This window comes from Camelus ferus, chromosome 7, assembly GCF_009834535.1.
Source record: "Camelus ferus isolate YT-003-E chromosome 7, BCGSAC_Cfer_1.0, whole genome shotgun sequence".
In the NCBI taxonomy this organism is placed as follows: domain Eukaryota; kingdom Metazoa; phylum Chordata; class Mammalia; order Artiodactyla; family Camelidae; genus Camelus; species Camelus ferus.
The window spans coordinates 75,100,500-75,125,439 of NC_045702.1; the positions used below are offsets into that span (position 1 = coordinate 75,100,500).

Sequence of the window (24,940 nt, forward strand, 5' to 3'; positions counted from 1 at the left end):
CATAAAAAGGAATGAAGTCCCGAGTCATGCTACAACATGGATGAACCTTGAAAACATTATACTAAATAAAGGAAGCCAGACACAGAAGGCCACACAGTGTATGACTCCGTTTACATGAAATATCTAAAACAGGCAAGTCCATAGGGACAGAAAATAGATTAGTGGTTGTCAGGGACTGAGGGGAGGAAGGAATGGGGAGTGATTGCTAACGCAGATGGGGTTTCTTTTGGAGGTGAGGAAATGTTCTGGAATTAGTGGTTTTAGTGGCACAACCTCGCGAACATACTAGAAATCACTGAAGAGTATACTTTAAAATGGTAAATTTGCAGGGGAGGGTATAGCTCGAGTGGTAGAGTGCATGCTTAGCATGCACAAGGTTCTGGGTTTAATCCCCAGTATATCCTCTAAAAATAAAGAAATAAATAAACCTAAATACCTCCCTGCCAAAAGACAAAACAAAAGGTAAATTTATGGTATGTGAGTTATAGTTCAAAAAAAAAAATATCTGAGGCTGGGTATGATGTCAGAACATCCAGTTTTAGTCATCACACCTATGCTATGTCGTGTAATAGCCAGCACTTGCCCCCTTCCTAAGCCTTGCTTCCTTACCTATACGTTGGGGCAGGGGCTGAGCCAGGTTCTACCGAAGGTACATTTTACCTCTAAGTTCTATGGGTAAGAAACCGGGTGTATTTCTCCCCTCCAAATTAAAGTCAACCTCCCTGTTTCAAATCTTCTGCCACTTGAACCATCTTTTCATTCTGTTTTCTATTTCAGAGAATGAATTCTCACTTATTTCTGAGTGTTTCAAAAATACCTATTTTGAGCATATATACAAGGCACTTGAATAGATAATCTCATTTAACCCATCTAACAACTCTGTGAACCAGGCGCCATTGTTATCAACTTCATTTCACAAATGCAGACACTGAAGCGCAGGGCAGGGAAGTATGTGGCCCAAGTTAGCAGGAAGCAGGGCCGGGAAGCTGAAGCTGTGCGACTCCAGGGGTCATGTCATGACCACTCACTCCTTCACTTGGCCCAAATCTCAACATTCGCTCTAGCAATTTGTCAATGGATTAATTCAACAGCTTTATATCATGATGCCCACTAGTCTAGTAGGTGATTCTTTTTAGTGATTTAGGAATCAGGAAATTATCCCTGAGTTCTTTGTCACAGAGAAAATGCAAAGTAGACAATACTATTTCTTAATGAAGGTAATGCTGGCGTACCCAAACGGAATGAATAAAGAACAAACTTAGGTTAATACCCTGTAAATAGGAAAAATTAATGGCCATTTCATCCCTTGTCAGCTACGTTCCTTGTATCATTGACCAGAGTAATTTGTTTAATTAACCTAGAGTCCTCTTGTTATTTATAGATCATTTACCATACCCAATAAAGGGTCATGCCTCGAATCCTTCAATATGTTTAAAATTCATTAAGTATGTTACAAAGCATTTCTTCGTTAAGAGACAGACAAAATAAATTGAACAAGATCATCTAAATAATTAAACTTAATTTAATCTGGTAAATAAATACCATTACTGTACAGGGCCCCATTTAAAGAAGTTGCTAGTGGCTGTTCCTTCTTTACAGATATTAAGGCCTAAATATTTGCATGTATTCATAACACATGTGTGTGAACCAAAGTCACACGGAGTCACATAGACAGGACACCTAAGATTGAACTGGAGCTAATGTCCAGAGATGCAGGGGTCCTGGTGATAATTAGTAAAGTTGTAGAAGTTCTATTTTGTTTTAACGTTAAGGATAACCAAAAGTTAGCTTAAAGAGACCCTATATTTTCATTCTTGGTGACAATGAAACAAAGTAGAGACAAAAACTTACATTCTCAAAATGCAAGATTAACATGCAATCTAAATCTATTGGTAAAGTACACATTTTTATTAACTAGTGACCAATATAAGATTTACTAAAATCTGAAGTCTTTCTTAAAATATTTACTTTATTTTGTAAATACATCCCTATCATCTAGAGTGTCAAATCATACTGGAAAAAAAATCAGATCATTAAGTTCAAAAATTCTAATACTATGTTTTTAAAGATCATACTGAAAATATTAAATTTTTATGTTAGTTGCTTAATCTCTATTAAAAACATGACATGATTGACTGAATCCAAGAGCAGATCTTGGATCTACATTTTCTCCCCAAACTTAGACTTCACTGAATTTTGCCATTTTAAGAGTTTTGTAACCTAACAAATGATTGGGTCTACGATGCCTAATTATTACAGAAAAAAAAAAGGAAACGAAACTCATGGGGAATTATAAAAGTTTAAGTGAAAAACTGCTAAAATGGCTGATGTATTAGCTGAACAGAATTATCTAGGAATTGCAAAGCAATTTATGCAAGGTTTAACAAAAGTTTAATTTATGCAGGCATCTAACAATCTGAAGTGTGGCTGCTATCCATCAGACCTGAAAACCTGATTCTCAGGTTTTAGAGAGCCAGAATACTAAAAATTGAGTAAAATGCTTTTAGAACCAGAATACTAAATATTGGGTAAAATGCATTTCAGCCTCTGGAAAAGGAACAATTTTGTATGAAAGGATATTCAAATAGCTCCACATTGAGCAACCACAATGAGCCTTGAAGATTTACATGATTGAGCTGGAATTCAGTGCCAAAGACAAGAGGGAAGCATTTTTTTTTTCTGGGATACACAAAGAGATATCCATAATTAAACATCACACTTCCCTAGGGCAGCATGTTTTCTTATATTGACAAGCAAAATGAGGTATTTCAAATCATGCATTGCTGGCATACAGTCATCTTTTGCATAGCTATTGTTTTAATGTATTTCTGGCTATTAGGCATTTGTCTATTTTTGGTCAGTGAGGCATGCATTTTAAAGAATTCTGGCTTTGCATAAAAGGCTGCAGTTATGTTAGTGAAATTACATTTATACAACAGTATCTTAAGAATGATTATGGCCTTATTTTGGCTGGTCATACACCCATTTTATATTCAAAGGAGAGTGGTTATAACTTCAGTGTAAACACTACAATTAAAATTAACTAAAAGTGGAAAAAACTTTCAGAAGTACCTTTTTAGACTCCAGCTATATGTTTTATTTTGCCTTATTTATCACAGCTGGTTAAACACGTTACACACTAATCCCAGGACATACTGAGAAAAATGCCAAATAAGCCATGTTTGCTTCACATTCCATCAACTGAGTCAGAGCTGATGACAGACTACGCATTCAGTAATTCTTTTGTTCTGGATCAAAGAAGGCCGCATTAGTTCAGCCTGGTCCTACTGTAACTACTAAATTACCAAAACGCAGCAATTCTGTTACATTTTACCTCCACTTTCTCACCTGTATCCTACTCAAATTACATCTTTTTCACTTTATTGAAATTGTAAAGACTATATTAAACTTAAATCAGATATGAAAAAATTAATGCACTTTTGTTTCCAAAAGTGACCATTTATCTAAAAACACATTTTATCTCCTGCTTTCAATTCTACTATTTATGAAGACTAACTCTGTTTAACAATATTCAGGTATATTTTTAAATTTTGTTTTGAAGGTAATTTACCACCATCACATAAATACACATAAAATTATTTGGATATTATTGGAACTTGAAAAAAAAAATCTCACTTAACTTATCCATCCACATAAAAATCATGCCCTATAAAAACACCGAGTGACCAGGGGGAGGTCTGAGCATTTGATTACGGAGTCAAACTACCTTTAATGGGCTTCATGTTCAGAGCCTCTTCAGACTCTACATCATAGGGTCAACGGTCACGGAAAGACTATGTGCAATTTAAGCTGCTCAAAATACATTCTAATTCAAGTGAAACTGCCTTTTTACAGCTTTCAGCCACCACAGAAAATGTCTTAAAACCTGGGTGTTTTAAATCATTTCTAACAATTTCATTCTCAGTTTTTTGTTTGGCTTATGAGCTAAAATCTGAGGCAACACAATACACGCATTTTGTATGTTCTTTCAAAATATGTTTACAATATACGTATGAATAATATTTAAGGATTTTTTCTCATTTAAAGCCTCCATCTTGACAAATGAGGGTTACTTTATTCAGCCAAGTCCTTTCAAATCATCTGAATCTATAAACCCCAGATTAATTCCACTTGAGAACTGTTTCGTGCACTTCCCACCACCCTGCCTCCACCACCCCACCAAAGGAAGTATAATCAAATCCTGGACTGAGAAAAGCAGTTGCTTCTGGTATCAAAAGGTGTAATTCTGGGACACTCAGTCTGACTGCGTGTTTTCTGTGTGGTAAGGGTGTTACATAAATCACCTCTAATCCTGGAGACTGCTCAGCAGCTGATGAAGCAGGTGCCATTGTCATCAGCATTTCCTAGATGAGGAAGTTAGGCTGAGAGAAGTTAAGAAACGTGGCTGGGGCACATGACTAATGAAGGTCGGGGTCAGGATCTGCAGGCAGGTCTGCCGACTGCACGGCCCAAACTCTCACCCCTCCACATACTGCTTCCTTCTCCTCCAGGCGTGGCCGACGCCAGCCTGCACCTGGACTCTTTCCATCCCTTTTTCCCCACAGAACAGTCTTTCTGCATCCACCCCTTCACCCTACAGTTGGCTCTCCACGCTGACCCCAGAGGGATCTCATCAAAATGAAGGACTGTTGCAGCCACTCAGCCTGAAACCCGAAAAGGCACCCTTGCTCCAGATCCTGAATGGTCTGGCTCTGATCTCCTGTCCAGCCTTATCTCTTTCCCTCCTGGTTCCAGGTCAGCCACTCCAAGGTGTTCTTTCCATTCCTAGAACACAGCCTCTTCCCACCCTTGAGGCCTTTGCATCTACTGTTCTCTCCTTCTGGTATGCTGTGCCCCACTGTCCACAGACCTTTAGCTAATTCCTACTCCTCCTTCATATCATGGCTCAATACCACTTTCCCCGGAAAGCCTTTCCAAACTACATGCCATTTTGCCCGAGACTAGATCTCATTTCTCTGTCATACCCTTTCCTGGCACTCAGTATTTTTCCTGCCTAGACCCTAAGCAAGACTTGCTATTACATATTTATATGGTCATTTAAATAACGGTCTCTCCCATTTAATTAACGTAGACAACTGGTCCTCAAACTTTAGTGTGTATCAGAATCACCTGGAGTGCTTATTAAAAAGTTATCACTGCGTCTCACCCCCAGAGTATCTGATTCACCAAGTCTAGAGTAAGGGCAGGAACTCCGTAGTTACAAGTTCCTGGGGACACTGAAGCTGCTGGGGCCTGGACTGATCCAGTACAGCGGTGCCAAGCCTGGGTGAACATCAGAATCACCGGGAGCCAGTGCCACACTCTGCTCCCAGAGGTTTTGATTTAACTAGGCAAAGGTAGAACCCAGGACACCTTATCCCAAATATTGCATCCTTATTCTAAAAAAAGGGTTATCTAAAATCTGTATTTAACCGGATGTCTTGTAAATGTTTGTTAAATCTGGTAATCCTACTTGTGAATCCTGTGGCAACAATAACAGGTAGTATGTCATATATTTATGTACATAGATGTTATATAAGATTGTAAGCTGACTTTTCACTTCTGCAGGACACAGAAAGGGTGGGGCTAGAGAGTGGAAGTTTCAGACTTAAAAGGGATTTTTTTCTTGAAGGTTAGAGCTTAGAAGTAGTTACTAAAAGATTATAAAAGCTTATCTGGGATCTTTTTAAAATAGACCAAATTCTCAATGTCAAATAATTTGACAGGATGATTAAATAACTTCAGGTTCCTTTAAGCCCTGAGGTTGTGAACCTCATCTTGGGCAGCAGGGTGACGTCACAGCCTCAACGTTACTGTCCTGACATCAAGCAGTGAGTCGCCTGGGCAGAGCTACGGCTGGGACCCTTTCATATATCAAAAGTAGGTAAAATGTGTTTATTTAATAAATACCCCCAGAAAAAATAAAACGTTGAACACATGGCTGTCTTGGGTAACACAATTCTGTCTTTCTCACGTCAATGGAGGAAGTCCCATGCAGTTTTCTAATCTTAAAGTAGGATCAGCAATTTCATGTCTTATATACATTGACATGTTAAATTTATATTGTTGATGCTATAAAGGGTCTACTTAATTCCAGCTTGGCATGTTTATCAAATTATAAGTAAGCTACACATTTCCAAATCGAGAATCCTCTGGGATCAGTGACCACCATGCAGCCTTCCGCCTCTCCACCTAAGTAAGCTTCCAGGTCTCTGGTTTAAGGACAAAGACTCTGTATAAGCATTTTAAATATTAAATCACATTATTTCTTGTATATGCACAGAATTTTATCATTTCAATAATTACTGCTGTCTTCCTCTTTGTGCAATGCTTACTTGCCAAACTTAATATGACACTTTTCACCTACTCCAGGATTTTAAGAACTGTTTATGAAAACATGGGCATCAGAGTGAATTCCTATCCAGCAACCTAAATGACAGAACTCAGAAATCTACTCAAACCCCCCAGGACCAAGTGTAATAGCAGCAGTAAATGGAGAGAGGGACAGAGAGATCGGCCCACCAACCTCACGCTTGGTTGCATATTTACATGACTTATTTCAATTCACCTAACTTCAAGCAGAAACACAAAAATCACTGCAGATTATTTTCCCTGAAATAATAAATGGCAAATACTTTTAATACAGATATTTTAAAATGAGACCTCTGACTGTTAAAATATAGACAATCATGGGTTTCTTATGTCAGGAGAGCTTACCAAATCCAAAAGCACTGGACCCTCCAATGCTCTGTGACGCCTGGACACTGGTAGATGTGTACAGTCCTGTCACCAGCAAGCCGTCAAAGAAGGTGCTTGTTGAAATTGTCACTGAAATACAGAGGGGAAAAAAGAAACCTCAATTAATACAGTCAGGATAATGAGATACATTTCTGAAGTGTGTGACGTTGTCAAAACAGCCTCTACTCGTTATTAACAAATTATTTTTATACTATCCATACTTAGTATTTTCTTTATTATCAGAAATTACAGAGGAGCAAAAAAGGGGAAAAAAGCTCAGAACTCTGATGTCTGTAATTCTTGTCCTAAATTTAGTACATCAGTCCCACCTTCCTGCATTCATTTACACTTTCCCTACTAGCTGTGTGCAAAATCATCAGAAAATAATGTAGTGCTGAAGAGCTGGTTTCCCCAGCTCCACCATCACCCCTGAAGGCAGTGAAAGGCATTGCTGGAGTGTTGGCATTGTGATACAACATTCTTTTTTTTTTTTTTTTTTTTAATATTCCATACTGTGGGAAACAATCTTCCATCGGCTGAAAGCAGACTAGTAAGACGCACTGCATTTCTTATTGTTAGTCTGTGCTTCATAGATGAGTCCCCTGAAGTTTTTCAACAAAAGCAGACTAATTTGCATGAAGACAGTCAGGACTTTTGAGAACAAGAAGACCACCGCATGCTTTAAGTCTTAGAACGAATTCTACAAGAGAAGTCCAAATGGTTTCATAACCAGAAAATCAGGATGCTCCCAGGGAGAAAAGGGCCAAATTAAATGCATCTGTATGCTACTCAGGTTTGGCTTCTTAAAATTTTATCTTGCTCACCACCCTAAAAATTGATCATCATTTCCTTCTCGACATAATAATATTTTCTCCTGTACTGCCTTTACTGTATTAAGATGAAGTCATTCGTAGGAAGCAGCCGGGAGAAGGTAATATTATTTTGGTAGAGCACAGTACAGGGCCGTCATTGTGCTTGGTGGCAGTACGGAGAATGACCGGAGTCACATTAACTCTGATGCGAATGTTCAGATTAAACTCTGGGAAATCCAGCGAGTAGAGCGGAATGGTTTAAAACATCCATATTATGAAGCATAAATAAGATACATATATCAACAGAACAGCCTGACATCACGCTACCCCCAAAATGGCATTGGATGCTGGATCCAACCATCTCCACTTCCTTTAATAAGGTAATAGCTAGTATTTTGAGTGCTGGCATGTAAACCACATGAAAACCACTCAGCAGGGCACTGAGCTAAGTAGTTTACATGTTTTATCTCATTTCATTTTCAAAACATCTCTATAAAGGGCGTACTATTATTACTCCCAGGATACAAATGAGGAATCTGCGACAGAGAACGATTAAAAACCTTGCCCAGGACTGCTGGATACCATCGAAAAATGTTTTATACTGTTTATCTGGCTTCTCTTTCATTTTCTCTCTGCCCCCACACCCTACTCCACCCCTACCCGCCAAATACCCGAGTGGCAAAGTGGCCGTGGCCAAACTTGTGTTTGATAACCTCTTTCCCACATTATTCACATGCATTAGGAGCATTTGAAAAGCAAAATGAAAGCTACAGGAATCAGTGTCACTATTACTAGCGAGCAAGAAGGCCAGAAGCAGCCAGGAGGTGACCGCTCTTGCGTGGTGCATGAAGCCCTAGGCAAGGAAGGAACGAGATCTGGCTACTGGGCACTCATCTGCTGCTACTTGCTCCTCAGCAAAACCACTTCACCTCTCGGGGTATAAATTTCCTCGTCTGTAGAATCACACCCTAATCGTCGGCCCCCCATTTTGCTTACCCCAGGTTCCCACAACTGGCTCTGTTGATGCCTCCATCCTTCAGTTCAGTGAGTTAATCCTGACTAAAGTAAAAAGTGCTAAAACTGCCCCTGCATCCCATCCAGTGAGGTTTGAATTAAGTTACTTCCTATTAACGTGCCTCTTCTGACCACTGGACTCTATGCTGTGTCTCAGGTCATTCTTCACAGCAAACCATACTCATCCTGCAGGGTCTCACCAGGGTCACCCCGGGGACCTCGCTTTTACCTACTTCCCATCAATCCACTCCACTCTGGTCCAGCAAGACAGCAGCAGTCCTGTGTTAACGCAGAAACGCAGCCCCTGTGGACCCCCTCCACTCCTTCATGCTTCTGCTCTGGTTCCTATTTCCAAGATTCTAAAAAATGTAAGGGCTTATGGATTTGGGATTGAGGCAGACCTGAAATTGAGTCTCACCTCTCTCTACCTCTGCTCAATGTGTGATCTTGGGGTGAGTCTGAGACTCTTCATTTATAAAAGGGAATGATAATACTATGGGGTTTACTGTAAGAAATGAAGATGCATTATCTATTATCTATAAATGTATCTAGATCCTTAACACACCATCATGCATATAGTAACTAATTAATAAAAGTTAGTTTTCTTTCCCTGCCCTTTTCCAGACCTGGAGCCCTGCTTTGTTCTCCCCATCCTGAGAACTGGAGTTCTATACAGATCCCTGGCATCTGCCTCTCCAGACGCCTGGGTGTGTCCAATCCCTGGACTGCCCGTGTCCAAGTCCTGCTGCCTGCTAGGATTCTCCACTTACCCATCCCACTCACTACTTCATTTCCAACCACAGTCCAAGTCTGAGCTGTGATCTCAAGTGGGCCCAAGATAAATGCATGAGTTTCCCCAGCTTGTTACTCATTTGTCCTTCTTTCCAAAAGATAGTCTTCAAGTATCTGTTCAACGTTAACTTAAAACTGCAGCTAAACACTGTCGGTGAAGTGGCTGAGAAAGGGAAAAAAATCATATATGGCAGCTCTCAGTCTTTCCTCTACTGCTCCCAGCTACTCAGCTGTGGCCTCAAACAAGCTACGTCCCTTCCAGCAAAACAAAAGCCCTGCCATGTCTAACATGACAATCGATAAATTCAATTTATTGATTGATGGCTTGTACATACCTAGGGACGTTTCAGTCCCCTAGAGGTGTGCATCTAAGAAGCTGTCCAGGTGGCCTGTGACTCATTTGGGTACTGAGCATGACCAAGGACCTTGCTGCGCCCCTAAAACATCCATCCAGACTGCTAACTCTTGCCAGACCTCCGCTCTCACCCACCACCCACTGCCTCTCCAGACCCAGAAGATGAAGCAAATTCTGATCTTAACCCTTCCACACACCACAAGGTGAGCCTACTTCAGATCAGTTCTCTTCTTTACATAGATTCCTATTCCTTGCTTGCTGAAGCAGCAAGGTCTAGGGAAAACAGCCCAGGAATAAGAGAACTGGACTTTATTCCCAATACTATTAACTTGCTATGTCAGACTGAGCAAGTTTTTCTCTCTGCTTTGTTCTAGTCCTCGTAGTGATGTGGATACCCATTATTTGGCAACCTCATGGGCAGGTGGGCTTAAATATGTGAAAAATCGTTTCTAAACATTAAGTGACTTAGAAAAAGAAAAGGAATTCATAAGAAAAATACTTAGTTCTCTTAGAGACTCTTGGCTTTAAGTATCATCATAAGCTGACTGCTCTCAAATTTCCATCTCCAGTCTAGACCTCCGTCTGTATACTCCAGATAAAGATCGAGCTGCTCTGCGGCTCAGCAGCCCCACTTGGATGTCCACAATATATCTCAACTTCAACATGACCAAAACTGAACACCCACCTATCCCCTAAACCGACTCTTCTGATGGTGGTACCACCATTCCTGCTGCTCAGGCTAAAAACCTCTAAGTCAATTTTGAATCACCTTCTCCCATACCCTGAATGCAGTCCATCAGCTGTAAATCCTGTTGGCTCTGCCTTCAGATTGTAGCCAGAATCTGCCCACTTAGCACGCTGTTCTGAGTTAGCACCGTCTCTCCCATGGATTGTGGCATTTGACATCCATCTGGTCTTCCCGGTTCTATCCTTCTCTGTCAGCAGTCTATTCTCAGTATCAGAGGAATTCTTCTAAGACATCCAATTATGTCACTCCACTGCTTACAACTCTCCGATGCTCTAAGTCCAAGTCTTCACAGTGGCCTACAAGGTCCTAGGGGATCTGCCTCCCTTCCCCCTCTGTTCTCATTGCCTCCTGCTTGCCTCCTGGCTCACTCTACTCCAGGCACTCTAGCTTCCTTGCTGTTACTCAGACATGCCACGTCTTTGACTAGCTCTTTCCTCTCTGTCCTGGACTCTCTTTCTCCAGACACCTGAAGGACCAATTCCTTCACCTCTTTCAAGTCAGCTCAAATGTCACCCTCTCAGCGAGGCCTGCCTTAACCACACTATTAAAAATCACAAACAGCCCCCATTCCTCGGGCCCCTGCAGTACCCACGTTCCCAATGGCCCATACTTGGCTCTATCTTTCCTCCCCCTTTTTATATATCACCTTCTGACACATTATACTGATATATTTACTTTAAATATTTTCCATTGATTATGTTTATTATCAGTTTCATTCCGTAGAATGTGAACTCCAACATGGCAGGCATCTTGAGTGTTTTATTCAGTGTTATATTTCAAGTACCTGAAACAATTACTGACACGTTGGGGTATTCAATAAATATTTGTTAAATATTTATAAATGAGTAACTCATTCATATAAAAATGGAACAAGGTTGTCTTCTCTTCAACTTGTTTCTAGAGGAAAAGTATGTTGTGAATCCCCGGCTTTAGTAAGTCAGATGAATCCCACTTGGAGAAGCCACATGGGAAAGAAGAAGAAGACAGAGAAAGGCTGGCTATTCAAACTGTTTTCCAGAGTGCAAGACAGATCACTGCAGACAGAAATTGACTAAGAGACCAGCCAAAAGCATTTGTTAAAATGGCAAACCAACTTAGGCATATATACTGCACATTTAACACAAATCATCTAAAGAAAGTTCCCTATTAGAAATGAATTATCATCTACTTTTCTGCTTGTTAGAGTTGGGAATTTAAAGTACTTTTTAGAGAAAAAAAAGATATTTGCCTTTGGAAAAATGCTCCATCCTTGACACTGTGGACCAAGCATTCCTTTCCCTCTAAACAGATGTAATGCACAATTCATATGTGAACCGGTCAGTAACTGGTCTCTGTTTTTAAGAAAGAGGAAATGTTGCTCAGACTCTTGGGATTTAAGACACGTCTTTCTGGTCAACAGGTTTCCTTTTACTCAAGAAGACCATGGGTCTAACTTCTGTATTTAAAAACATCAGACACAATTTGGATCCCCTGCTAGTTTGTAGGAAGCTTCAGAATGTCTGCAGCCTATGTTTTTATTGTCTAGAGCACTCAGAGTGAGTCCATCTGAATGAGATGCCAAGAACTTTACCCTAAGGCATTTTGACATTGAAACTATGTCAGAGACACACTTCTCTCTGCCCCTCTCTTTCTGTTTCATCTTTTCTCTACCTGCAGCTTCTGGTTAGTCTGTCAGGGTTTCCTAAACACACACTCACACTCACACAAATAATTGTTCCCAACATCAAGGCTGCTCAGTGTGGTGCTCCAAAGCTGTCCTTACCTGTGTAATTCTGCATCCCTAGTCCCTGCAGAATTCGGTTTTCACTTGGGACTCTTCCCTCATGTTACCTTCTGATACTTTCCTGATGCCTTTCTAACATATGACCCCCAACATGCACTGGCTTTTACTCGTACTATGTGCCGTGTGTCTTGACTTTCTTCCATTTAATTCCACTGGGACTCACCCTTCAAGCACTATTTTAGCTTCTCTACTCTTAGCTCATCACTTGCATCCACACACCACTGCCAACCAGACAGCTGGACTAAACTTCTTGAAAGCGGAAGAGTGATGTACGATAAATTAAAGGAAAAGTTCACTATATACACAGAACTAATATGGCTCGTGACAGAAAAAAAATTGAAGCTCATATTTCTGAATGTAAAATCATTTTAATATGCACATGAACTAGAAGGAAGACAATTTTCATGGCTATCATATTTGGCTCTTTGATGAAGCTGATTAAAGACAGATATCTGTTGTCTGCTATTTTAAATAAATAAACTATACAAGAATAATAGAACTGTGTGTGTGTAGATACAGATATGCTAATTTGAAGAACATACACAGTCCTAATTTCAATTACAGACATTTTTGTAAGTTTATGATACTCTGATTCAGAATGGTATTGTCTCAAGTGCACAATTTTAAATGTTCCAAAGCTAATGTCATTTAAAAATGTTCCCTTTAAAATATTTATATATGAAACTACCTTTTCGTAAGTGGACATTGTAGTTAAAAGATATAAATTTGGGTATATTAGCACAGAGGAAGAGTTTTACATGAAATGTTTATATTCGAACTACCTTTAAGATAAACAAGTGCTGGGAATACCTCTATCTAACTGACAACTTATTAGCCTCGTTGATAAGCAAACCCTTCATTTTTTTTTCTCAAGATTATCAGCCAAATGCTCTAAGTATGGGTAACAAATAATATTTAACAAGTGTCAATTCACTTTAAATTTATCATAAAATGTGAATAATTGCTGGATCAAGGTGGTGGGTGTACAGATGTTTGTTGTGGTGGTCTTTTTTGTTTCAGGAAAATTTCATATAAAAAAATTGAGGCAAAGAAAGAAGTTTAGTATAAATACACTTTTATAGAAGCACTTAGGATGAGCAAATAACCAAACAATAAAATGCACTGGAAAACATGTAATACATTCAGACGTTAAGAACTATATAATCTTATATGGAACCAAACTGGATAACCTAGAGGAGATGGACAAGTTTCTGGAAACATACTGTCCACCAAAACTGAATCAAGAAGAATCTGAACACTTGAACAATCCGATCACTAGAAAGGAAATAGAAATAGCAATTAAAAACCTCCCTACAAATAAAAGTCCAGGACCGGACGGCTTCACTGGGGAATTCTACCAAACATACAAAGAAGAACTCATACCAGTCCTTCTCAAACTCTTCCAGACGATTGAAAAGGACGGATTACTCCCAAACTCATTCTATGAAGCCACCATCACCCTGATACCAAAACCAGGCAAAGACACTACAAAAAAAGAGAATGATAGGCCAACATCACTGATGAACATAGACGCCAAAATCCTCACCAAAATTTTAGCAAATAGAATCTAACAACACATAAAAAAGATTATACATCATGACCAAGTGGGGTTCATCCCAGGGACACAAGGCTGGTTCAACATACGCAAATCAATCAGTGTAATACATCACATCAACAAGAGAAAGGACAAAAACCACATGATCATCTCAATCGATGCAGAAAAAGCATTTGATAAAATTCAACACCCATTTATGATAAAAACTCTCACCAAAGTGGGTATAGAGGGAACATATCTCAACATAATAAAAGCTATATATGACAAACCTACAGCCAGCATAGTACTCAACGGTGAAAAACTCAAAAGCTTCCCACTAAAATCTGGGACAAGACAAGGATGCCCACTATCACCACTCCTATTCAACATAGTCCTGGAAGTCCTAGCCACAGCAGTCAGGCAAGAGAAAGAAATAAAAGGGATCCAAATTGGAAAAGAAGAGGTAAAAGTGTCATTATATGCCGATGACATGTTACTATATATAGAAAACCCTAAAAGGTCCACACAAAAGCTACTAGAGCTGATTGAAGAATTCAGCAAGGTAGCAGGTTACAAAATTAACATTCAGAAATCAGTTGCATTTCTTTACACTAAGGATAAATCAACAGAAAAAGAAAGTAAAGAAGCAATCCCCTTTAAAATAGCATCCAAAGTAATAAAATATCTGGGAATAAATCTAACCAAGGAGGTGAAAGAATTATACACAGAAAACTATAAACCATTGATGAAGGAAATTAAAGAAGACTTTAAAAAATGGAAAGATATTCCATGCTCTTGGATTGGAAGAATCAATATTGTTAAAATGGTCACACTGCCCAAGGCAATCTACAGATTTAATGCAATCCCTATCCAATTACCCAGGACATATTTCACAGAACTAGAACAAATCATAATAAAATTCATATGGAACCATCAAAGACCTAGAATTGCCAAAGCATTACTGAAGAGAAAGAAAGAGGCTGGAGGAATAACTCTCCCAGACTTCAGACAATACTATAGAGCTACAGTCATCAAGACAGCATGGTATTGGTACCAAAACAGACATATAGACCAACGGAACAGAACAGAGAGCCCAGAAATGAACCCACAAACTTTTGGTCAACTCATCTTTGACAAAGGAGGCAAGAATATACATTGGAATAAAGACAGTCTCTTCAGCAAACGGTGTTGGGAAAACTGGACAGCAGCATGTAAAACAATGAAGCTAGAACACTCCCTTACACCATATACAAAAATCAACTCAAAATGGATTAAAGACTTAAACATAAGACAAGATACAATAAACCTCCTAGGGGAAAACATAGGCAAAACATTATCTGACATACATTTCAAAAATTTTCTCCTAGAAGAAATAAAAGCAAGAATAAACAAATGGGACCTAATGAAACTTACAAGCTTCTGCACAGCAAAGGAAACCAGAAATAAAACAAGAAGAAAACCTACGGAATGGGAGAAAATTTTTGCAAGTGAAACCGACAAAGGCTTGATCTCCAGAATATATAAGCAGCTCATACGACTCAATAAGAAAAAAATAAACAACCCAATCCAAAAATGGGCAGAAGACCTAAACAAGCAATTCTCCAAGGAAGACATACAAATGATCAAAAAGCACATGAAAAAATGCTCAATATCACTAATTATCAGAGAAATGCAAATCAAAACTACAATGAGGTATCACCTCACACCAGTCAGAATGGCCGTCATTCAAAAATCCACAAATGACAAATGCTGGAGAGGCTGTGGAGAAAGGGGAACCCTCCTACACTGCTGGTGGGAATGCAGTTTGGTGCAGCCACTATGGAAAACAGTGTGGAGATTCCTCAAAAGACTAGGAATAGACTTACCATATGACCCAGGAATCCCACTCCTGGGCTTGTATCCAGAAGGAAATCTACTTCAGAATGACACCTGCACCCCAATGTTCATAGCAGCACTACTTACAATAGCCAAAACATGGAAACAGCCTAAATGTCCATCAACAGGTGACTGGATAAAGAAGATGTGGTATATTTATACAATGGAATACTACTCAGCCATAAAAACCGACAACATAATGCCATTTGCAGCAACATGGATGCTCCTGGAGAATGTCATTCTAAGTGAAGTAAGCCAGAAAGAGAAAGAAAAATACCATATGAGATCGCTCATATGTGGAATCTAAAAAACAAAAACAAAAACAAACAAACAAACAAAAACAAAGCGTAAATAAAGGACAGAAATAGACTCACAGACAGAGAATACAGACTTGTGGTTACCAGGGGGGTGGAGGGTGGGAAGGGATAGACTGGGATTTCAAAATTGTAGAATAGACTACACTGTATAGCACAGGGAAATATACACAAAATGTTATGATAACTCACAGAGAAAAAAATGTGACAATGAGTGTGTATATGTCCATGAATAACTGAAAAATTGTGCTGAACACTGGAATTTGACACAACATTGTAAAATGATTATAAATCAATAAAAAATGTCAAAAAAAAAAAAGAACTATATAATCTTCTGTGAGCCAAGAACTGTGCTAACACTGTAATTTGGGTTTTATTAACTAGAAAGGCAAAAGAGACATTTGGACTAGTTCCCTATTTGCAAAATGTTTATAAACTCTATCTGATACCCTAACAACTTTAGCTGTTTCACGCAAACCATGTGATTTATCACCACCATGGGATTGGACCCACCAGTTATCCATTTCAGAAACCAAAGGTTTACATAAAATCATCAAATAATAATTTAATGACTTTAACTGGGTAAGCACCTATTTAAACAATTCCATCTGCCGTATCATCTACCTCTTTTCATGTTTTTACAAATTTTCAGGGTAAATTTATAAAATTCTTCCCCAGAAGAATTTTTTTTCCTTAGTCAATTTTTCTATCTTTTATATTTTTGCATTAAACTGTTGTATAGAGAACTAGCTATTTTAATTACAGAGAAAAAATCATTATCAATATTATGGATTGCAGGTACATTATGCATACCATAATATCTGAACCTACCAATACATTTTAGGAAAGAAATAAAGCAAGTATATTATTACCTACAATCAGAAAGCAAATGTGTCTTGTATCACACCATTCCCTTATTCAGCAAACATCTCTAGCTGCCTATCGTCCACAGATTAAAATCCTATGTTCACTGTAATTTCTAAGTCCTTCAGATTGTGGCCATAACCAATCTCTCCAATCAACACCCTTTGATCCAGTTAAACTAGAACATGTTCTTCACTTCCCTGTCTCCTTGCCTTTCTGTAAAGGGTACCCTCCCCTAGAATGGCTTCCCCTGTTTCCTTTTGTAAAAATCCTACCTATTCTTTAGGCACAGGCTCAATGCCATCCCTCTCATGAAGCTTGTTCTGACCCCCTAGGGAAAGTGCCCCCTCTCCCCTCAGTGACCACAGAGCTCTCAGAAACAGGAATGCTCGTCACATTCCACCTTCCACAGAGCTTGGCCCAAAGGAAGAGTTCAATCAACACTTGTTAAATTAAACCACACACCATCCAAAAGAAACAAAAACACTAATTTGAAAAGATACATGCACCCTAATGTTCATAGAGCAGTATTATTTACAATCACCAAGACATGTAAACAACCTAAGTGTCTATCAACAGAGGAATGGGTAAAGAAGTTGTGATACATATATCTTCATATACATAATGGAATAGTACTCAGCCATAAAAGGGTGAAATTTTGCCATCTGCACCAACATAAATGGACTTGAAGGGCATTATGCTAAGTGAAGTAAGTCAGACAGAGAAAGATAAATACTGTATGATATCACTTATATGTGAAATTTAAAAATACAATAAACTAGTGAATACAACATAAAAGAAGCAGACTCACAGATTTAGAGAACAAACGTGGTTATTAGTGGAGGTGGGGAGGGGCAATATAAAGGTGGGGGAGCTGGAGGTACAAACTGTTGGGTGTAACAGAGGCTCAAAGATGTATTGTACAAAATGGAGAATTTATCCAATATTTTGTGATAACTATAAATTGAAAGTAACCTTTAAAATTGTATAAAAATTTAAAAAATTATTTAAAAAATTTAACCTTATAGAAACATTTGCTACAACATAAAATAACATTAAAATAAAATATAACTGAGAATATAGTGCAGCCAATGTAACTAAAATTGTGAAATCTAACATCTCTTCTACAGAAAAAAAAAGGATCAGTGTTATTTGTTGAGATATATGAAAATGGAGGTTTATCCTGAAAGGAAACGAAAATAAAAATTAATGCAGTATTTTTATTATAGAATTCAAAAATCAGAAATATATATGTATAAATGAATCACTATGCTGTACACTAGGAATTATCACAAACTGTAAGTCAATTACACTTTAAGAAAATAAATAAATAAATAAATAAAGCCAATAGAAATATCTAAGAAAATTTTGGTTGAATCTTGCATTTAACCGTAAGAGTGTTTCTTTTGCATATATTTACTTTGTGTGTGAATATATATATATATATACATATTTCATGTACATACATAATTAATCTTCTGATAATTTTGTCACTAAGACATCCTTATCCTCATTCTGAAGTTACCCTGCCATTTTCTCAAATAAAAAATAAGAAGGGATCAAAAGGCTGAGGAGGTTGTACATATCTCTCCCACATCTGTGTTAAATTGGCAATGAGCTTAGCACTGGGAGTCTATGAATATGGATTGCTGGGTTGTGACAGCAGAATGAAAACATGATGTAGCGACACAATTCAGTTCTTATCAGTGGCTCAAAGAGTAGCTCTGTCTTGAAATGACTAATTACAGAGTCAGTTATTATCTATTTTAGCTTCTATTAACTGTTCCCAACAAGACCCTAATACCATTCTTGCAGAAAATCACTGCAAGATGAAAGTCTGGAAGAAAATAAATTTAGACATTTAATATTGTTTGCATTTTGTCCTAAAGCTTCTGGCTTACAGATGCTCTACGGTCCATTAAATTTTGATCACTTCAAGCATATTCCATTACTACTTTATATAAAAGAACTTTAATGTGCAGAAAAGAAACATATTATACAATATTTGAAATGATGTTTCCATCTTTCTCAAGATGACAAACATCAGAGGACAGCACATTGCAAAAATGTTGAAAGTAAGTATTAGTGATGAGGCACATACTGCAAAGAGTTTCCATTTCTTATTTTTATATATTTCAAAAATGAAAAGCACCAGCAGAATACTGTCAATATTAAAAAAAAAGTTGCTGCGTTTTGATCATGAACAGAAACTCATTTGCCTTTTGAATACAGAACAGATTAGCCTGAGGAACAAACATAGTACTCTGAAAATGAAATAAACTGAGTTTATTTGCTGCAAAATTTCATCAGCATGGTGTACTCAACCACTGATTTTTCCTTAAAGTGCCACTAGCCCTGGGTACCAAATAGAGACCATCTAAAAATACACTATAATTTACATTCAAAATCTCTACAAGAACATGTTCCTCAAACTACTTTTCATTACATATATTTATTCCATTATGATATGGCTTTATGTGGTTTTCAAATATTAAGCCAGGCATTTCAATACTAACATCTCCAAATCAACAACAGATGAGAAAAAAAATCCCAGTAAATATGCAAAAGAAAGGACTAGAGGTCAAGGTTCACTGAGGGAAGGCGTGAATCCACAGCAGTGAATTGAACACAGAGATCTTAAATAATCAGACCAGGAACAAACAGACTCCAGGCAGCCATTTGTGAAGGATGGAGAGAGATCACCCTTGCCTTACCTACTTACTCTAACAACTACTCAGAAAAAGGCATGATGAAGGATACAGCCACCCACCGAGGGTAGCTGCCTGTTGGTCTCTAGAGGAGCACTGCTAAATGAACCTCATTCACCCTTTCCTGCTTCCCTAAATCTTTATTAGATGTCTAACGTAGGTTATCTCTAAGAGCTCTGTAGCCTCAGATGTAACAGTCTCCTCCTTCATCCTCCTCCTCCTCACAGCTAAACAATATCTGAGCACTATATACCAGGTACCATTGTTAAGTCTTTTGCAAGAATTATTTAATCATTTCAATATCCCTATGAGATAAGTACTATTAACATACCCTTTTACCCATGAGAAACCTGAAACAAAGTGGTGGTAGGTAAAGTACCACAACTTAGATGTCAGGTAAAAAGTGGCTGTGAGAAATGGAAGCAGTGTTCCTTATTGTAGATGCACTGCATTCATCTCCTGGATGTCCTGAGTGAGAGGGTGGCAGGGGCTTGCCCCTTGGAAGGCAGTGGGACAGTGGCACTCCCAAGCCTCAGGTACCTGGGTGCAGTCTCCTGGGAGTATGCCCAGTCGGCTGCTCTGTGGATGCATTTAACCCAACAAATGCTGTGCCTATCATTATCACAGTCCTCTTTTATTATTATTGTTGTTGTTGTTGTTGTTGTTATTATCATTATCATTATCATCATCATCATCATCATCATTATTCCTCCTCTTTTTCATTTTATATGGCTTTGTACTGTTCCTTGGGGGACAAAAGAGGCAGAAAGAATGGCCTCTGGGGGGACTGAATGCAGGGTGATGGAAGACTAAGCTGAAGATCACAATGACAAGGTCAGAGAACCCTGGATCAGCCCACCTCCGAAAGCCGAAAGCCGAGGGAGCCACCCCGGCAAACGCCTTCCCACCTTTGTCTCCATCTGAAAGGAGGGGTAAAACTGAGTACGATCAGGGAATTGTGACAAGTGCAGGGAACACATTATATGCAAAATTTAATGATGTATGAAAACGTTTTCTAGGGTCTGTAAAAATGCTCTTTGCTGGCTGGAAGAGGGATCCAGCATCTCTGTGGAAGCCTATTATGATACATTTATTACAGATTCAGAGATTCAGATGAACCACATGTAGTCTCTAGGTCTTATCTTCCGGCACCACTAGTAATAAAAGAGAGCCACTGAGGTTTTCCCCTCCTTTAAATTCTTCCTAGGAGATAAAACAGATGCAGCCAAATGTGCTTGTGGTTTTATTATTTTAAAATTAAGCCCCTTGAAAGTAAGTTTAAATGACAGCATTTGGTGAATGTAAATCTTTCTCCACATCGCCCTTCTCTCTCCTTTATGCCCCAGGGCTGCCTGTCTCTTTTGCTCTGTCTTTCTCTGTCTCTGCCCCTCTCTAAACACAGACACAGACACAGACACACACACACACACACACACACACACACACACACACACACACACACACACTCAGCATTTCTGAAAATATTAACAATGGGGGTAAAATCTCACGTATCTTACTCAGATGAAATCCCTTGCCGAGACTTGGAGACAGAGGTCAGAATAAGCACCCCAGATGAAGTCCTGAATAGTATGTTTAAAATCTCCTGAAGATTGTTCAATCTATGCTAAACACAAATTCTTAAATAGTGATCTTGAAAATAAAGAAGAAAAATACGATTTTACAACAATTTACCCTGATTTTAGTCCCGACTGCAGTTTAAGCAGTAATGATTTTTTTTTTTTTTTTTTGGTCATCCACTTTTGGCTCTCCTAATGCAATTCTGAAGTTTTAAAAATCCCTACAAATAATAATAAAATTGTTTAGTTTCTAGAGCCAAAATTATTTATTTTTTTCTTTATAAATAGCACTTTATTATTACAATGTAGAGAACTGTCACCAAGAATTACTGGTATTTGTGATTTATCTCTGCCCTTATTTTTCATGTGTTACTGTCATATGAGGCTGGATGATACTCATACATGAAAATTTCATATTGTTGGCCCTGCACTCGATAAATTATTAAAGTGATGTGAATAGGAATGTGGTGTTCATATTTTCAGCAATTTTTACCCTTTTGTTCTTTCTTTTTGAAAGGAAGACTACCTTGTCTATAACTCATTGTGACTTCTTAAAATTAAAGCAAAGATTACTCTTAAAAGAAAGCATTTTAGGGGGTTTATTAACCCCAACCTTTTCAGAGAAGCTCTAAGAATTTTTTTCTTTGACACATGGATGTTAATTAAGCTTTCCTAGGCTGGGAAAAAATAAGCCTAGTAATTCTCATAAGCACATATACAGGTAAATATGTTAAAATAAAATGCACAGATGCCTAGAAAATAAATACATGTGTAATTTTTTTCAAAGTAATTAAGTTTTTAAAGCCTTTACACATGAAAAGGGCCTGTAGTTGTTTTGTTTTTAATACTCTATCTCGAATTTTTTCCTTTTTAATATGAAGTGCCCCCTAATTCCTCCAAAATGTGGTTCTGACTAAAAGTAACTAAAGAAAATTTGAACTCACGTAAGAAATCACAGGGTGGCTGCTAATAGTGCCCCAAGCTGTCCAAAACATAAGTATATGTTTTTGTTTGCAATTCAACATACTGATAACATACCATTACAAGTTTTCAGCATGGTGCTCATATGTAACGTATCTCAATAAGTTATGTGACAGAGATGTCTCATAAATCTTATTTACGACCTCTTATTTATCTCTTAGCAAACTGACTAAATCAACATTAGTAATCAATAATTAATAGAACTCCTAATAGACATAGTTAAACTAAAAGTAGCTGTAAAAATACTACAATTTTCTTTAAAAGGGCATTTCCATAGCTGGCATTTCTGCATGTTCATTTCAATTCACTTAACTAATTATAGGCAACTGTGCTAACATCAAAGCATCCATTTAAATACATACTGAGTATATTACACATATGGCATACATATGGAAAAAATAAATGATAAAACTCTATAATTAACTTACATGGGGCAAACAGAAAATCTTCACTTACTTTATAGTCAGACCTAGTTTGTATGTGTGTGTGTGAATATGTCTTGTCCATTCACTCATTAAACAAATATTTATAAAGTGCTACTGCCTGACACTAGTGATAGAATGTAAACTATCTGTATGTTTATAAAAATAACATTTGAATAATTGTTCCCGTCCCTTTGCAAGAGAATCCTTACTCCATATTTCAAAATCCAATCCATAAAATACAAAATTGCTAGTACTGAAATTCATAAAGTGATGTTAAGTAAATGATGTGACAGAGAAATGTTCAGGTATCGGTGCAGCTGGCTGCTCTTCTAATAAGCTACAACTAAATGCTTTTCTACAAATTTTTGATAATAATAATAACTAAATAAGAAAATAATTTAAATTACATTTACATCAACAGCTGATATCTAATAATTCATCAAAGAAGGAATAAATGCATAACTAATTTGTACAACACCAAATTATAATTACATATAATATTTCTCCTCTGTGTGAAAAGAAAAATGTCACACTTTATATTTTACAACATGGTATTTAGTAAAATGAGTCTTAAAATTCTCCTTAAAATAATAAAATCTCTTATTGTTTAGTATAAATCTGCATTTTCAATACAACCATAAGACAATTTTTCCAAGGATGAAAATAAAGAAAAACAGGTATGAATAATTACCAAGAAATGTCTTGAGGCTTAGGAATACAGGAAAAAGTTAAATGCCTGGTTATGTAAAAGTCATTTAAATGAAAGCCGTCTGCAAAGAACTAAACGTGTTTTGCACCTGTGGTAGTCCTTATTTTCTGGTGTAGAATTTCTAAGAAAATGTTAATCTAGCCTTACCCCATACTTGTTTTTGATTTGTTGGGGTGGTTTATTTTTGAAAAAAATTTAAATTATTAAGTTTAAGAGCTGCCATAAAAAACTAGATTTGTGTGAAAGGCAAATTTGAAGTTTTTATAAACTGGTACCTCTTGTTTCCAAGTATTCAGATACAGAAATGTTTATCTAAGATAGAATTCTAGATAGAATTTAAAATATCAGTTACAATATCTATTCAACACAGATGGACTCATATTCTACAAGCTCTAACTAATAAAATTACTACTTTTTAGCCAAAGAATGAGTATTTGGTAGAACTATTAGCCAAACTAAATTCTCCCAAAGATTATTTTACTTTATTAACTAAAACTTTCAATCAACTGAGAAGCTTGTTAAAATTCAGATTCCTTCGTCTTCTCCTTCCCCCACCCCCAACTGCCCCCAGGATTTTGATTCTGTAGGATTGGTATAAAGCCCAGGAATTAGCATGTTTAACAAGTGTCCAACCCAGGTAAATTCTGTGTAGGTGGTCCTGAAATAGACCAATTACAGTGATATGAAAAGCTCCGGATTGATTCCTCGTAGGAAACAGAGCTTCCAGTGAAGGCTATGCATAGGACTGAAAATTATAATTGAATTGAATTGAAATTACAGTAAGAATTCCACTACAGTAAAAAGCTAATTTGCCTTTTATTATACTGCAGTTTCCTCCTAGTGCAAATGATGTTTAACAAGATGAGGATATAGTGGGACACCTGTTAAGAGATCTCCTGTGTGCCAGTGACTTTTCTCTGACTGATGAGGACAGAAACAAATCCAGAATGAGGACTGACAGCCAAGGTTGCAGTGGGATTTGGGATGGAGACCAAAGGACAGTGTCAGAGCCTGTGGTGATGTTTTTGGCAAATGGAGGCCACTGTTTGTCCTGACTGTGAATCAGTAATAAAGAAAAGAAGCTAGCGATTTCCTAAATTTGGCAGGTATACCTTTAGAGAATATTTACCCAGTGCCACATAGACTATGAATCCAATGCCAACAGAAATAAGGGAGGAGGAGATGACTGCAGTTAAGTTAGTGTACCTTGTAGGGAACCCTTTCTGGATGCTGTGGTGCACCCCTCTCTTTTCTGATTCCTGGTAGGTCATTACAATTTCTAGAATTCACTAATGGAGCAACATGAGGTTAAACAGTCTATGGTTGCTGGAAGCTTTATCATCAGAAGTAGTCGCAGTACTTCTGTTATCCCCGAAACACAGGTGGATCAGGAACCACACGTGTTTGTTTTTTGGGACCTCGGCTAAAGAACTCAGCTCATGTCCAGTGTTAAGGTAATCTCACTACCTCGCTATCTACCTTGAGCTTCAACTCTTCTCCAAAGGTACCTGGGTTCCACATTTTCCATCTGGAATAACCTTCTTGGTGAAGAAGGTGACAACAGAATTTGGATAGCTAGACTTTCCCAACATCTTCCAACATCACACGGTCGAGTCTTGTGATCTGCAGTTGTTACGTTCTAGAAAACCACCACAACATAACCTAGTTTCACGCGTGCTTCTGTTTAAAGACAACCTGACCTAATCAATAT

General features: G+C 37.9%; 1 protein-coding gene across 1 annotated transcript in view; it reads right to left on the minus strand.

The window, feature by feature from the left end:
• The window catches only part of RELN (reelin), a 444,603-nt gene that overhangs the window by 366,278 nt on the left and 53,385 nt on the right, over positions 1-24,940 (minus strand). Inside the window, 1 exon segment of the mRNA XM_032484179.1 lies at positions 6,718-6,828. Within this exon segment, the coding sequence (XP_032340070.1) occupies positions 6,718-6,828 (111 nt within the window).